The sequence below is a fragment of the Phytophthora infestans genome, genomic scaffold (assembly GCF_000142945.1).
Source record: "Phytophthora infestans T30-4 supercont1.39 genomic scaffold, whole genome shotgun sequence".
Taxonomy (NCBI): Eukaryota; Oomycota; class Peronosporomycetes; order Peronosporales; family Peronosporaceae; genus Phytophthora; species Phytophthora infestans.
The window spans coordinates 339365-352356 of record NW_003303720.1 but is presented as its reverse complement, the minus strand read 5'-3'; the positions used below and the strand labels follow the sequence as shown (position 1 = coordinate 352356).

Below are 12992 nucleotides of genomic sequence, written 5' to 3'. Positions count from 1 at the left end.
CAATCGAAGATACATTTTTGCCAAGTGAATATATGGATTTGAAATTTTACCGTGTCCGAGCTCAGTAAATATTAGCAACTCCAAAAGGATATCATGTTGCACACAAACATGCCAAGCTTCTAATAATTATTTATTGACACATGTTGGAATTAATTTTAATTTAACGGACCTAATTTGAATTCTTAGACATGCTGAAATTAATTTAAATATTAGACATGTTGGAATTAATTTTAATATAGCCGACCTTGTACCAAATTAAAAATTTGTTAGATTAGATGTTGGATGACACTTGGTACAACTAAACAATCGAATGAAAGGAGTCGATATCTCCACGTAACTTGACCAAAAGAAGGCGTGGTTATCAAGCAACAATGCCATTGGCCCGGTTGCATGGAGCATCATGACCCATCCTTCCACGTAAGAGTAATTCGCTTTTGTCGCCCAAGGTTCATTTTCGAATCTGCTGGGCCCTCACTCGAAGTCAACCCAAGGACAGTTCAGGAATATGCTACCAAGTCTATCGGACCGATGGGGTGCGAAGCTCCAAGTGCTGGTACCTTCGCACCCAGAGCCTGCCAGAGCATCGGCTCGCAGAAACGCCCTGGAGGATCCCAAGAAGATCGACGCGGTTAGTATTTCAGCCTCCGGAAAGGGCAGCAAGACACGATACGCAGTTAAAGTTATCATGGGCTCAACATCTACTTGCTCCGATCTTTCAATTGCAACGACGGAGCCCGCAGTGCCGACCCACCAGGAACAATCCGACTTTAAAGATGCTGCCGATGAACTCCACCACATTGTGGACTCGGCACACTCAGGGAAGCGCTGCGAACTCTGCTCGGCGATTTTAAACTGGTTTGTGCTTGGAGAGAATCCGTGTGCAGCGATGCTGATGTTCGTCAGCAATGAACGCATTGCGCGCAAACTCACGAAATTCCTCCAAGACTTGCTGGCATTGACTATTAAGTACGCATCCAACGACATCCAAGGTTGCTGCGCAGGCCAAATTCTCATCCCGCTGGCCGTGCACAAGTTCCTGTTCAACCCACCTGCGACATGTGCTGCATAAAAAACAAACAAAAAATGCCCTCACCACCTCGCCTACTAGTACTAATTCAAATTTAATGATGCTTGTATACTTCCCATTACGGCACAGTCTAAGCCTCTGCCTTAATCGGAATATCCTCTTCATATTCCAATACGAGCGGGCCTCGTGTCGGAACCAACAGCGCTGGAGCAGGCTCAGGCTCTGGTGCAGGGTTTATCACCGGCATCTCCGCTTGATTCCGCTGGAAAAACTCGGCGAATAGAGAGTTGCATTCTTCCGAGGACCGGAACTCCTGTACGTGTGGTCTCATCCATTTGGAAAGCGAGTTCCCGTGTATGTTATTACGATGTCGCGAGTCGATCAGCAGGATAGCACCGTAGTCACACCGGTGTCGAATGCAACGACCCAGAGCTTGGTTAAGGGCTCGAAACGCTTGAAGCTTGTACCACCAAGAACCATTCACCAGCCTCCGATCATCGCGTGACTTGTTGTCTTGGTACTCACGCTTTAGCGCGACTTTAAGATCCTTAAAATTAGGGAACGGAATCCCAACAGCGAGCACTGCTCGCGCGTTGTCGTCCGAGAAATCGATACCTTCACTTACTTTTCCACGATAAACGGCAAGGAAAATCGCCCCGGTTTCTCGTGGCTCCGCATTGTCATTCATCCATCCACTCGGTGCATCCTGGCTAGCAGCATGTCGAGCAATACTGTTCTTGTACTTGTCCAGAAGTTCATCAAAAAATTTGCCACCCTGGCGAGGTTCGCTGAACATTTTCTTGTGCTTTACTAGTTTGGCCCAGATCCCCGTCCGCTCCCAGCGTGCCTTCAATATGCCCAGCAGCGCATACGATGGGAAGAACATGAGGATTCCACCGGGAATCATCTGAGCATACTGCAATAGCAGGTATCCCATCGAGTCTTGATACTGGAAATTCTGCTGATTCTTGTAAGTTGATAACAAGTCGACGCCTCCTGGTCCGTTCATTAGCGCGCCAACAAACACTTGTTTGCGCATATTCACCACGTGGTTCGCTTCAAGACGGATCGGGAAATCCACACCCAGTTCCCCGGCAAACGAATTCATGGGGCTAAGCGTTCCCGATGCCAGGATCACGCTGTGTGAGTTTCGCGCTACCTCTGCAAACACCACCGCTGCACTTAGACACCAGATACACAGCTTGGTATCAATGATCTCTTCTCCCTCGTCATTTACCCTCATCTTCTTGGTAATCAGCAGCTTGAAGTCGTCTGCGTTCTTGCAGTTGTCGCTGAACATGTAGGTTGCCACGGAAATCAACCTTGTGGCAGTGTTCAAGGCGCTATTACTCAGCAAGACTTTCTTTCCTGGTGTGGCTAACTTTAACTGTTCGTGCTGTGCGATCTCTGCGATGTCGGTATCGGACACTTCCCTTAGCTTGCACTAGCGTAGCACATCCAAGGCATCCTCTGTGCTCCAAAGCACGTGGCAATCGTCATCGTCAACGTCTTCGGGGTCTCGCACCAGTTCCTCATTAACTGCGAACCAGGTTTCGACAGAGCTCAACATGCGGCGCACTGCATCATAAGCTGGGGGTTGAAAACCTTCATCTCCTTGCCAGATAACGTCGTCGAAAGACTTGATAGCTCTACCCAACATGTTATCCGTGATCTCGAGACTGGCGCCGCTACGGCACGTGTCTTCAACGTTGTGAGCTTCGTCCAGCACCACAATGGAGTTGTGCAAGGTAATGCCGACAGCCTTCCGGATAGCTGGGTCCAGTATGTAGTTGTATGGACAGAAAACAATGTGTGCGGTCTCGAGTTTACTCTTGGAGAAGAAGTACGCACACTCTTCGCAGGTCGACGCCAGCTTAGTGATGTCTTCAATGTCCCAGACTTGAGGCGACTGGGCACGAAGCTCACTGAAGCTCGTTTGGTTATACTTGCATCCCCCTTCACCCTCCTCGTCTCCTGCCATCCGTCGCCGTTCCTTCTCCATTCGCAGCTCCTGACACTTTTCATTTACGAGCATTGGCTCACTGTTTACATCTTCATTTACACACAACAAACGTTTTACAGCCAATACACACGATCGAAGCTCGGTAGATCCAGGAATTGCTCGCATATATGAAGCTGGGCAATCTTTCAACTCGTTCACCGCCTGTGTCAGCTGAGAGTGTGTTCGAGAACAAAAGAAAATCTTTGGGGGGGCCGGCGCTTCGTCACTTTGAAGTTCGTTAGCGCCGAGCAGAGCCTCATCTTCAGCCTCCTGTTTAACTTCTTGTGATTGTTGCTGACTCTCCTGGTACAGTTCCTGCGTCTCGGGCGGGGTCGGCGGTGCACTCCCCTGTGAGCTGCTATCGGCAGTAAGGTCAATAACGTCCACAGCGGTACCGGTACTGTCTTCTCGTTTAAATCTCTTAAGACTGCGTTGCAGAAGTTCAAACGCGTCGTCGTCCCCGCCTGCAATCGGACTGGTTTGACTCTGACTCTGTTCATGATTTAGTTGTTGCTGTTGCTCTTGCAAGGCTCTGAGCTGCTGTATTCGTTGTCGTTGTTGTTGGCGTTGTTGCGTTCTCTTCTGGTAATACTCAGCCATAGCTTGCTCCATATAGTCCGCTGGAACGTGAGGCACGAGCTGAGCAGCGCCAGCGTCTTACCGGATCCCGTAGGTGACTCCACCAGCGCGTGCTGCTTGCGCTTCAGCGCCGACAACGTGCTACTCATGACGGCTAGCTGAGCTGGGAATGGATTCTTGCCAGCAGGGAAGGCCACACGGAGGCCCATGATGAGCACAAAGGTCTCGTCCGCAGGCACAGCCTCCATCGATACTTACGAAAAGTGACAATTGCGCTGGATAAAGAATTTTGCAAAAAAATCGCTCTTTTTTGGCGGGAAACATGAAAAGGGTGAAAGTTGAAGCTGTAATGCATTACACTGTACTGCATCACAACTTCAACTGTAATTTACGGTTAGTCGCTGGACTGCTTGGCCGCATCGTCGAGTATGGAGAAGTAAATCTGTGGTTTCTTCTGTGTCTTGGCATACAAATTCTCAGTGGTGTGGGCAAGACGCAGCATCGTGTCCTCCTGCCAATGGGCAGTCTGGAACTGGATGGACATGGGCAATCCGCGCGAGTCGTAGCCGATCGGCACAGACATGCCTGGCACGCCAATGAGGTTGCCGTACACGCTGAAACGAAAGATGTTTCCAAGCTGGGCCGCGTTTAGCTCCCCAACTGCAAGAGCCTCGAGTGGGATTTCGGGAGCGGTGATACCGGTCGAGGGCGTCACGAACGCGTCCACTTTGCTCAGTACATTTTCCTGGAACTGACGTAGAGCGAACGCGCGAACACGCTGTGCAGCAAGAAAATCCATGGCTGTAAAGCTCCGACCGAACGTCAGAATGAGCTGCACTTCTGGAGACATCTCACCGAAGCGCTCGTAGAATTTGTCCAGGTTCTGAGCAAACTCGGACGTAATGGTGATGGAGTGGGCGACGTGAATGGCTGTCAGATGGTGTAACGGCGTCTCTATCAGCTCCGCTCCGCGAGTCTCCAGCGCTTTGAGCGTCCTGGTGACCGCCTCAGCAATCTCAGGTGACGAGTGGTTCGTGTAGTCGCTGAAGTATCCGATGCGAACATCTTTAAGCGAAGACGTATCTTCGAACGAGTGCAGGTCCACGGGTGGCTGCGTCATGCCGCGAAGGAAGCTAGTTTCGTCGCCACCACTCATGATGGCGTAGCCAATAGCAGCGTCACGAACAGAACCTGCGATCGGGCCCACATGAGCAACGGAAGGACAGTCGGCGGCAGCTGAAGGGATCCGTTGGAAAGTGGGCTTGATACCGACCACACCACACATTGAGGAAGGAATGCGAATGGAACCTCCGCCGTCCAAGCCCAGCGCCAACGGCACCAGACCTGATGTCACCGCTGCAGCAGAGCCACTGGAAGACCCACCGGTGTAGCACTTTGGGTTGTACGGATTGCGAACAGCGCCGTAGTGCATGTTGTACCCCGTGACACCTGAGCCGATCTCATGCATGTTCGTCGTTCCTAAAATGATTGCTCCAGCGGCCCGAAGTCTAGCAACTGGTGGATCGTCCATCGTCGCAGGTTCCTCTTCGTATCCCAGGAAAGATGTGCCCGTGAACATACGATGACCCTTTATGTGCACCTCGTCTTTTATAGCCACCGGCACGCCATCCAGCACACCTAGGGGATTCCCACGCGCATAGCGCTCCGCTGACGCCTTGGCTTGCGCCAGAATCTCCTCATCGTGTTTCTCCACGAACAAATTAAGAGGGTATTCACTCTGCTGGTTCTTCTCAACCGCAGCTAGTAAAGCTTTAGCCACTTGCACAGGCGTCACCTCTCCGGAGATGTAGCGTGACGTGTAGTCAGCAATGCTCCAGTGCTTGAAAGCGTCGGCGTTCTTGCTCTTCACTCCTTTCTTGCTAAAATCCTCTAGCGAGAGCGGCCCTTCACCGTGACGGAAGTCGCTCTGATTTGGCTCCAGGTACGGGTAGTACAGCGGTAAGTCCGGAATAGAAGCTGCGAACTTGCGTGCCTCAACAATCTTGTTGTCCTTAGCTAGCTGGTTGCACAGGATACGGCCAAGCACAGGTAAGCGAGCCACATAGGCAAGTGCCAAAAGTGGCTGTCCGTAGAGCACGGGTGCAGACAAATCCGCCAGATCGTAGCCGCTACTAGTCACCCACTGTTGCTTAAGCGCTTCAAGCGGGGGGAGGTCTACGCGGTCCCCCAGCATCAACAGCGCGCTGGACAGCAGCACCACAGCTGCCACGGCCACAGAAGTTGACACCATCGCGATTTGTTCTTCAACAAATACATTTGTGGTGCACATATCTTCCTATCTAATTAAATGATAGTCATTAGAGCTCATTCGTTCACACAGAGTATGTGTAATAGTACCATTCTAGAATTCTGGAACGCTGTAGTACAATTCTGGAATGGAGTTTACACATGTGGATAGAAAACATCTGATGATTTGATCGCTATATATTTTCATAGTTCATGCGAAGAGATAGTAGCCATTATTCGCCCTATCTGTTTGCTGAGATAATGCAAGACGTAAAATGCAGTTCCTCGGTCATTTCCGAATTTTCTATCTACAATATTAGGCCACTATGGTACACTCCCAAGACCGCCAAGACTGCACCGCTGAGACGCTCAACGAGGCCGACTTTCGTGCCTCCACTGCCGAGTTATTTGAGCGGGAGGAACGTCGCAAGGCAAAGGTCGCTGAAATCGTCGTACACAGCCGCAGAGACGACAATGACGAAGGGGACAACTCCGGCGTGGGAACTTTGCCGTCCGTCTTTGACTTCTGCTTACAAGCTGAAGGGCCCGATGGGGTGCTCAAGCTCACCAACTTTGCGCCAGAGGAGTTCGACCATGTTTGAGCAGCTGTGTACCCTCATTTGCAGGGGAAGTGGAACGTGGGCCGCGGTAAAAAATGCCGCTACGCTGCGCGCGACGTTTTCTTTATAACGCTGAGTTCGCTCAAACATCTTGGAAAATGGGACACCGTTGCTCGAGTTTTCAGAATTCCGCCATCCACCTTTCAGAAAATGATCCGCAAGTTTATGGATATACTGTCTCCTATTCTCTACGAAATGTACGTAGAGAAAGCGAATGACCAGTGGACACTGGGGAAGATTGTACGATCAGGGCATGCGTTTAAGTACTTCTCGTATGCTCGATATGCTACGGACGTTACCTTTCAGCATGCTAACAAACCCAGCGGTAGCATGAGCGAGAGCTAACGCTATTACAGTGGTAAACACCACTTGTATGGCTACAAAGTGGAGGTGTCAGTGCTGCCGAACGGTGTCGCGATTAATTGCACGGAGCACACCGGTGGGAGCACGCATGACGCTGAGATTTTTCGCAGGAACGCAGCATTTCATTCGCGAGCTCTTCACAAACACTCTAGTGATGCCAATGTGCGAGACGAAGGGAGACTACAAGACAAGTATCCGAAAGAATGGGCGGTGTTAGTCGATAAGGGCTACCAGGGTATGGCGCGTGAGTACCGAGCAATTCACCCCATTAAAAGCGGGCGTCTGCAGCCGCTCTCGCTCGAAGACGCCAGCTTTAACGACGAGCTCGCGCATGACCGTGTCATTGTTGAGAATTTCTTCGGTAGATTGAAGTCTCTATGAGAAATTTGTTCCGACAAGTGGAAGTTTGACGAGACCGCTTACGACCTATACTTTCGCGCTTGTGTCGCTCTTACAAATGTTAATATTCGATTGAGGCCTCTTCGGAACGATGACGGAGATGACAACACCAAGTATGACACTCGTTTGCGCGAAATTGGAGCAAGTACACTCGAGAAGCAAACAAGAAAGCGGAAGCCAATCGACAGGCAAGGCTTCGTACGGCATACCGTCGGCGGACTAGTCTCTCATGCTCCATTTATATGGGAGCTGAAGAAGACTGTAGCGACGACGATACACAGTTGTGATATTGTCACCAAAAAGCAAGATACGGAGTAGTATTTGTGAAGTTAGTACGAGTCAGCGTAATTATTGGAGCATTCGTTCCGATAGACTACCATATTCGCTAAGTGCAGATCAAAGCCAAAAACTACCTTGAATCTAACGAGATACTAATCTAAAATACGAATTTGCTACGAATATGAGAAATTGAACAATATTCTGTCATATTCCAGGTAAGTAATTTTGAGCCCTATTAATGGGGGAGAATATATTGTCGACGTGAACTTCAGCACAAATTGTCAGTGACCATGCCGTCGCTGGTGCCTCCTTCTTCATCGCTCTTCAGCTCCGTTGTCTCGCAGGCCACCAGCGTGCAGGCTATGCGAGAGCGTCTGCTGTCGACTGCGCCTTCTATCGGAGAAGTGGAGGACACCGACGATACAGAGACCGTCGACTTGCACTCGCTATCCTCGTCCACACATTCGGCATGCCAGTCATGCGCGCAGCTGGAGACGGACTTTGTTGGCGCTGTGATGTTCGTGGAGAGCTACCACGGTCCTCACCGCATTTTAACGCAGGAGAACTCGTCGCCCAGGAAAGACTTGTACTCCTTTTACCAACAGGCCACAGCAGGACCCTGTCCTACCACGACACCTCCCGCTGGACTCAGCAAACTCGACCTGTCGAAATGGTGAGCTTCAGATCTGGACCTTAGACCAGTTTGAGATGCTAACTAGTTGATATTTGTGGCGAGACAGGGAGAAATGGCGCAACCTCGGCAACATGACGCGCCAGGAAGCCATGAAGCGCTACACGACGGCTCTGGACAATCTGGTGGACGACTGGCGTCGCAGTGCTAACCTACGTAGTGCGATGGATGCAAGAAGCAGCTCAATGGGGGTGAGTGAAGCATCCATTGACAGAACGCCATCTGAGGCAGGTTCTTCCACGCCTACGCGTGTGAGGAGATCGACAAGCATGTTCGAGCGCTTGCCCCGCATTTGCGATGAGTTGGGAGAACTACAAGACCGTGTTGAGGACGAGGCCAAGAAGCGCGAGGAGCTGGAAGATCATTTACTGCACTTTACACGTGATAACCGCTCCATGTTTACCGAACAACTCGAGCAGATGGAGCAGATTCGCAACAACTTGGTATCGCTGGTCAAAAATCTAGAAGATGATGTGGTCCGGCACTCCACTGATCTGCAGCGGTTGACGCTTCGTCAACAAGAGTTGACGTCACCCGTCGAGAGTTCGATGCTGCTAGCAGTGGAGGCTCGTGTGCAGCAAGTGCTCCTAGTTGTGCGAGGATGGGTGCAGAATCGCACGTTCCGCGCCGCATTTGTCGTGCTCATCGGTGTGCGTGTGTGGTATTTCCTGCGCCGGCGCCGTCTACCTCAGTTCCTGGCTCAAATTCTCATCCGCTGGTTGGCCAAAGTGTCGTCGCTCGATGGCGGGAACATGCCGCACCTGGTCAATTCTGCCGCATCACGACGTGATTCGTAGCTGTCTTCACTATTGCGTATCCCCTACGGACCCCATTACGGTCATACTAAGTATCTATTTGCATGTTGGCATGTGCCGTTAAAACGTTCTTGTTCCCAACTTTTACACGTACATGTAGCAAAGTGAAGTTCAGGACCTGAACTTTAGGTTGAAGCCGTCATCCAGTTCAGTTTTTGCTCGTCCAAGTTTTGTGTCTTACTCAGATCAAGTGAAATGACTCCGTTGGGCTCATTTGCAGATCTGCTCCACCATCGACACCATGTTCTGCGGGGAGTGCGGCCACCGCTGGGAACCCGACGAGATCGCGAGCGCGCGCTTCTGCGCCGAGTGCGGCGCCCCTCGTGAAGACGTTCCCCCTCCGGCTGCGGTACCGGCGGCTGTGCCAACGTCCACCTCCTCTGGCTCGAACTTCAGCTCCTACGTCGCGCCAGCGTCGACTGCGGCTACTTCCAGCTCCTACTCCACGCCCAGTTACACACCGGCGCCTTCAACTGACCCCCACTCGGCGGCCTTGACCACGTCTTCTTCAGCGGCGTCGACCAGTTCCTATTCTTCCTCATCTTATTCAACGCCCGTGGCGAGTTCCACTCCGAGTTATACTGCGCCGTCAAACTCCGCAACGACCAGCACCAAGTGTGCGCAATGTGGAGAGCCATTCGGAGATTCGACCGCGGTCTTTTGCGGAGAGTGCGGTGCCCATCACCCCTCCGCGGCTCCAGCAGCTTCACCAGTCCCAGCTGCTGTAACTAGTGGCGATGGGGGAGACCTTTTCGGTGTGGCTTCCACGTCGTACGCTGCTCCTGCGTCAAATCCGCAATCGACGACTTCAACCTTTGCGACATCGGCCAGTGTCCCGTACAACCCGCCGTACACTGCCCCTGCGGCCCCGGTAAACGATTCGTACGCACCTCGTGCAGCCGCAGCACCAGTGAACGACCCGTACGCGCCACCTGCAGCTTCTCCTACGTACGATCCTTACGCTCCACCACTGACGCCGGCAGCTCCCGCTGAGCCTCCAGCTTCCGTGAATCTAGAGGCTGCGGCTCCGTCTGGTACCAGCATCAGCACGTTGCTCGCGAATTTGTCGGTTAGCGCCAAACCCGAAGGTGAAAGAGATGAACCAGATGGAAAAGGTGTCGGCGTGCATATCCGACAGGTTGTTCGCGTGCGTAACATGGACTCATTGAGTACGAGAATGGAGATCTCGAACGCTGTGGAGCGTAACCGCACTAATCCTCAGGAGCGGAGTGAAGGTTACAACGTAACCAAGGTGAACGACACTATCACAGTAGTGCAGAATGAACGCGCTGATCCAGCTGAGGAGCGCTACTACAACCAACGCACAATGCCCGACAACGGTGAGTGGCTGCAGATCCTGCGTAAGAACCGGCAGGCCGGAACCAAATTCACGGACCCGCAATTTCCCCCTGACACGTCTTCGATCTTCCGTGATGCAACTAACCCAAAGTATCCGCATCTTCAAGAATACATCTGGAAGTGGAAGCGCGTGACGGACTTTTTCAACGAGACGGCGTACGTGGAGATTACTATGCTGGATGACGACAAGAAACTCGTGTGCAGTATGTCTATCAAGAATCCTGCAGAGGCTGAGAGTGTTCTTGAGGTGATCCGTCAGAATCCGACGTCCGTCGACCCGCAGTTCTTGAAGATTGCCAAGGATGCGGTGACGACGGGCGTCACGAAGCGCAAACGTGACCATCTACTGCTTCTTACGAAGAACATGATAGTTCACATGAGCGAATTTGTACAGGACGGACTGCAGCGCTTTGAGCTTATGTGGGAGAAGTGCTTCCTAGATCACTACAAGCCACTGGCCTTTGCCAGCGTTGGAGAAGGATCCGGCTATCGTGTTGATGGATCGGAGGCTGGAGTTATCTCGCGTGTCTCGGTTCTAGTGCCCGTGTACTTCCATGCACAGGGTACGTGTCTCTTTGATCGGTCGCGTGAGTCCAAGGCTGCTAGTCGTATCTCTGGTGTGGGCATTAGTCCTGGCGAAATGCGCGTTGGGAGACTGGCGGATGCGTACGTGTATGGTGCACTGTCAATTTTATCAACTTCGCAGCTAGCATTATCCCAGGTATTCCCTGAGCTAAGTGACGACTTGGTGCGCCCAGATCTGGTCGAGGTTGGCACGGTATTTCCCAAGGAGCAGCAGTACACCGATGAAGGCGTGTATGCTGTGCGATTCTGGCGCAATAACCGCAGTCGCGTAGTTGTTGTTGACGATTACATCCCGTGCAGTCAGTACGGCAAGCCGGTGTTCGGTTCCTTCACGGGCAGCAATGACAAGTTTGAGATCTGGTCGCTGCTGGTTGAGAAGGCGTACGCGAAGCTTCACGGTGGTTACGAAGCCATCGTCGGTGGACAGGAAGGTTACGCTTTGCAGGACCTCTACGGTGGTGTTCCTGCTCGCTACAAGTTGCAGGAGAAGTTTCCAAACGAGGATGTTGCATGGCAGGCCATCAGTAGCGCCCTACAGGCGGGATCTCTTGTGGGCTGCAGCAACGAAGATATGGCTGCTGAATTGCCCACGGGGCTCCGCAAGACTGATGCCTATGGTATTTTGAAACTGGTGGAGCTCGATTACCAGGGTGAACACACACGCTTGGTTCAGTTGCGTAACAGCTGGGGCATTGGAACGCACCAACAACCAGAGAAGTGGAAGGGTTCGTGGTCTAACGAAGATCCAAAGTGGCACAGCTTCTCCCGCATGCAGAAGGTGGAGTGTGGCTTCCAGTTCCGCGAAGATCACACGTATTGGATGGACTTTAGTGCTTTTTACTGCTTCTTTACTAGTGTCATGGAGTCACGAAACCTGTACAACTTCCGATCCCTTCCGGACGGAATTGGTAACCCAGTGTCTCCGAGTCTGAGCATCCACATTGTGTCAGGCGAGTGGAATGGCATCACGAGTGGTGGACGTGATGCCATGCACTTGAATCCACAGGTTCAGCTCTTCTCTCCAGCCACAAATGGCTGCAATCTCATTGTTCACCTGGAGCAGCCATCCCGTCGCATGAAGATGGAGACCGAGTACACGTCGTACATTGCTCCTGTTGTCGTGAAGAATGGCGAACGCCAGCAGCGCAAGATTGACCTCTCCCAGGACGTGGTGGCTACAGGTACCTTCATTTCCAACCGTAGTTGCGTTCTGGACCTCCCCTTGATGCCGGCAGAGGGCGGCAAGCCGTTTGTGATCATTCCGGCGACCTACGACGGACACCTGCCGTACCAGCTTGGCTTTTCAATGACGTTTTTTACGTCCAAGCCGACGGCAGTGGTGCCTGTCTCGGACACGGGCTCGTTGCCTGTATGCTGCATTTGTCAAAAGGCACTATCGGGCACATTCCGCACCTTCACGCACGAGCAAGACGGGCAGAGAAAGGTGGACCGCGTGTGCCAGGGTGCTTGTGTGGACGCCTACCGTGAGCGTAATACTCCTGTCTGTGTAGACTGCCACCAACGAATCGAAGTGGTGGAAGGCCGTTTCTCTGGCCGCATGTTCACTCTTCCCGACGGCTCCAGTGTGCACGCGGAGTGTATTGACGCGTACCAGATCCGTACGTCCGAGAAATGCATTCACTGCGGCCACGCGATTGCTGCAATTCCTGGTCGTTTTGACGGCAAGTACTATCAGGTTAATGGCGGTAAGTGCCACGGTGAGTGCATGGAGGAGTACCAGATGGCCACGGCTCAGCGCTGCGTGCACTGTACTGAGCCTGTGATCAAGATCGCAGGTAAGTTCGATGGTCGCTTCTACAAAATCGAGGGGGAACGCCTCGTCCACTTTGAGTGCTGGGAGCAGTACCAGCAATCTGTGGCACCCAAGTGCGTACACTGTGCACAGCCGATTTTACAGATCCCGGGGCGATTCGATGGTCGATTCTACGAATTGGCCAGTGGAATCGGCAAAGTTCACTTCGAGTGTTGGAATGCCTACCAGACGCTTGCAAACGCCCCGAAATAA

The 12992-nt window shown here is 52.2% G+C and overlaps 5 protein-coding genes across 5 annotated transcripts; 3 read left to right on the top strand and 2 right to left on the bottom strand.

The window, feature by feature from the left end:
* Positions 1-505: 505 nt before the first annotated feature.
* Positions 506-1069, top strand: PITG_15821 (uncharacterized protein; the record flags this gene model as incomplete). The annotated part of the gene is made up of 2 exons (XM_002898018.1): positions 506-679; positions 755-1069. The coding sequence occupies 2 exons, from the start codon at positions 506-508 to the stop codon at positions 1067-1069; spliced, it is 489 nt and encodes a 162-aa protein (XP_002898064.1).
* A 486-nt stretch (positions 1070-1555) lies between these two features.
* On the bottom strand, positions 1556-3641 carry PITG_15820 (uncharacterized protein; the record flags this gene model as incomplete). Its single annotated transcript, XM_002898017.1, has 3 exons — positions 1556-1564; positions 1653-2423; positions 2553-3641. 3 exons carry the CDS (start codon positions 3639-3641, stop codon positions 1556-1558), a joined length of 1869 nt encoding a protein of 622 aa, XP_002898063.1.
* Positions 3642-4002: 361 nt separating this feature from the next.
* Positions 4003-5859, bottom strand: PITG_15819 (glutamyl-tRNA(Gln) amidotransferase subunit A, putative; the record flags this gene model as incomplete). The annotated part of the gene is made up of 2 exons (XM_002898016.1): positions 4003-4409; positions 4464-5859. The coding sequence occupies 2 exons, from the start codon at positions 5857-5859 to the stop codon at positions 4003-4005; spliced, it is 1803 nt and encodes a 600-aa protein (XP_002898062.1).
* A 1947-nt stretch (positions 5860-7806) lies between these two features.
* PITG_15818 (uncharacterized protein) lies at positions 7807-9088 on the top strand (the record flags this gene model as incomplete). The annotated part of the gene is made up of 3 exons (XM_002898015.1): positions 7807-7920; positions 7993-8189; positions 8257-9088. 3 exons carry the CDS (start codon positions 7807-7809, stop codon positions 9002-9004), a joined length of 1059 nt encoding a protein of 352 aa, XP_002898061.1.
* Positions 9089-9263: 175 nt separating this feature from the next.
* On the top strand, positions 9264-12992 carry PITG_15817 (calpain-like protein; the record flags this gene model as incomplete). The annotated part of the gene is made up of 3 exons (XM_002898014.1): positions 9264-9474; positions 9535-9538; positions 9587-12992. 3 exons carry the CDS (start codon positions 9264-9266, stop codon positions 12990-12992), a joined length of 3621 nt encoding a protein of 1206 aa, XP_002898060.1.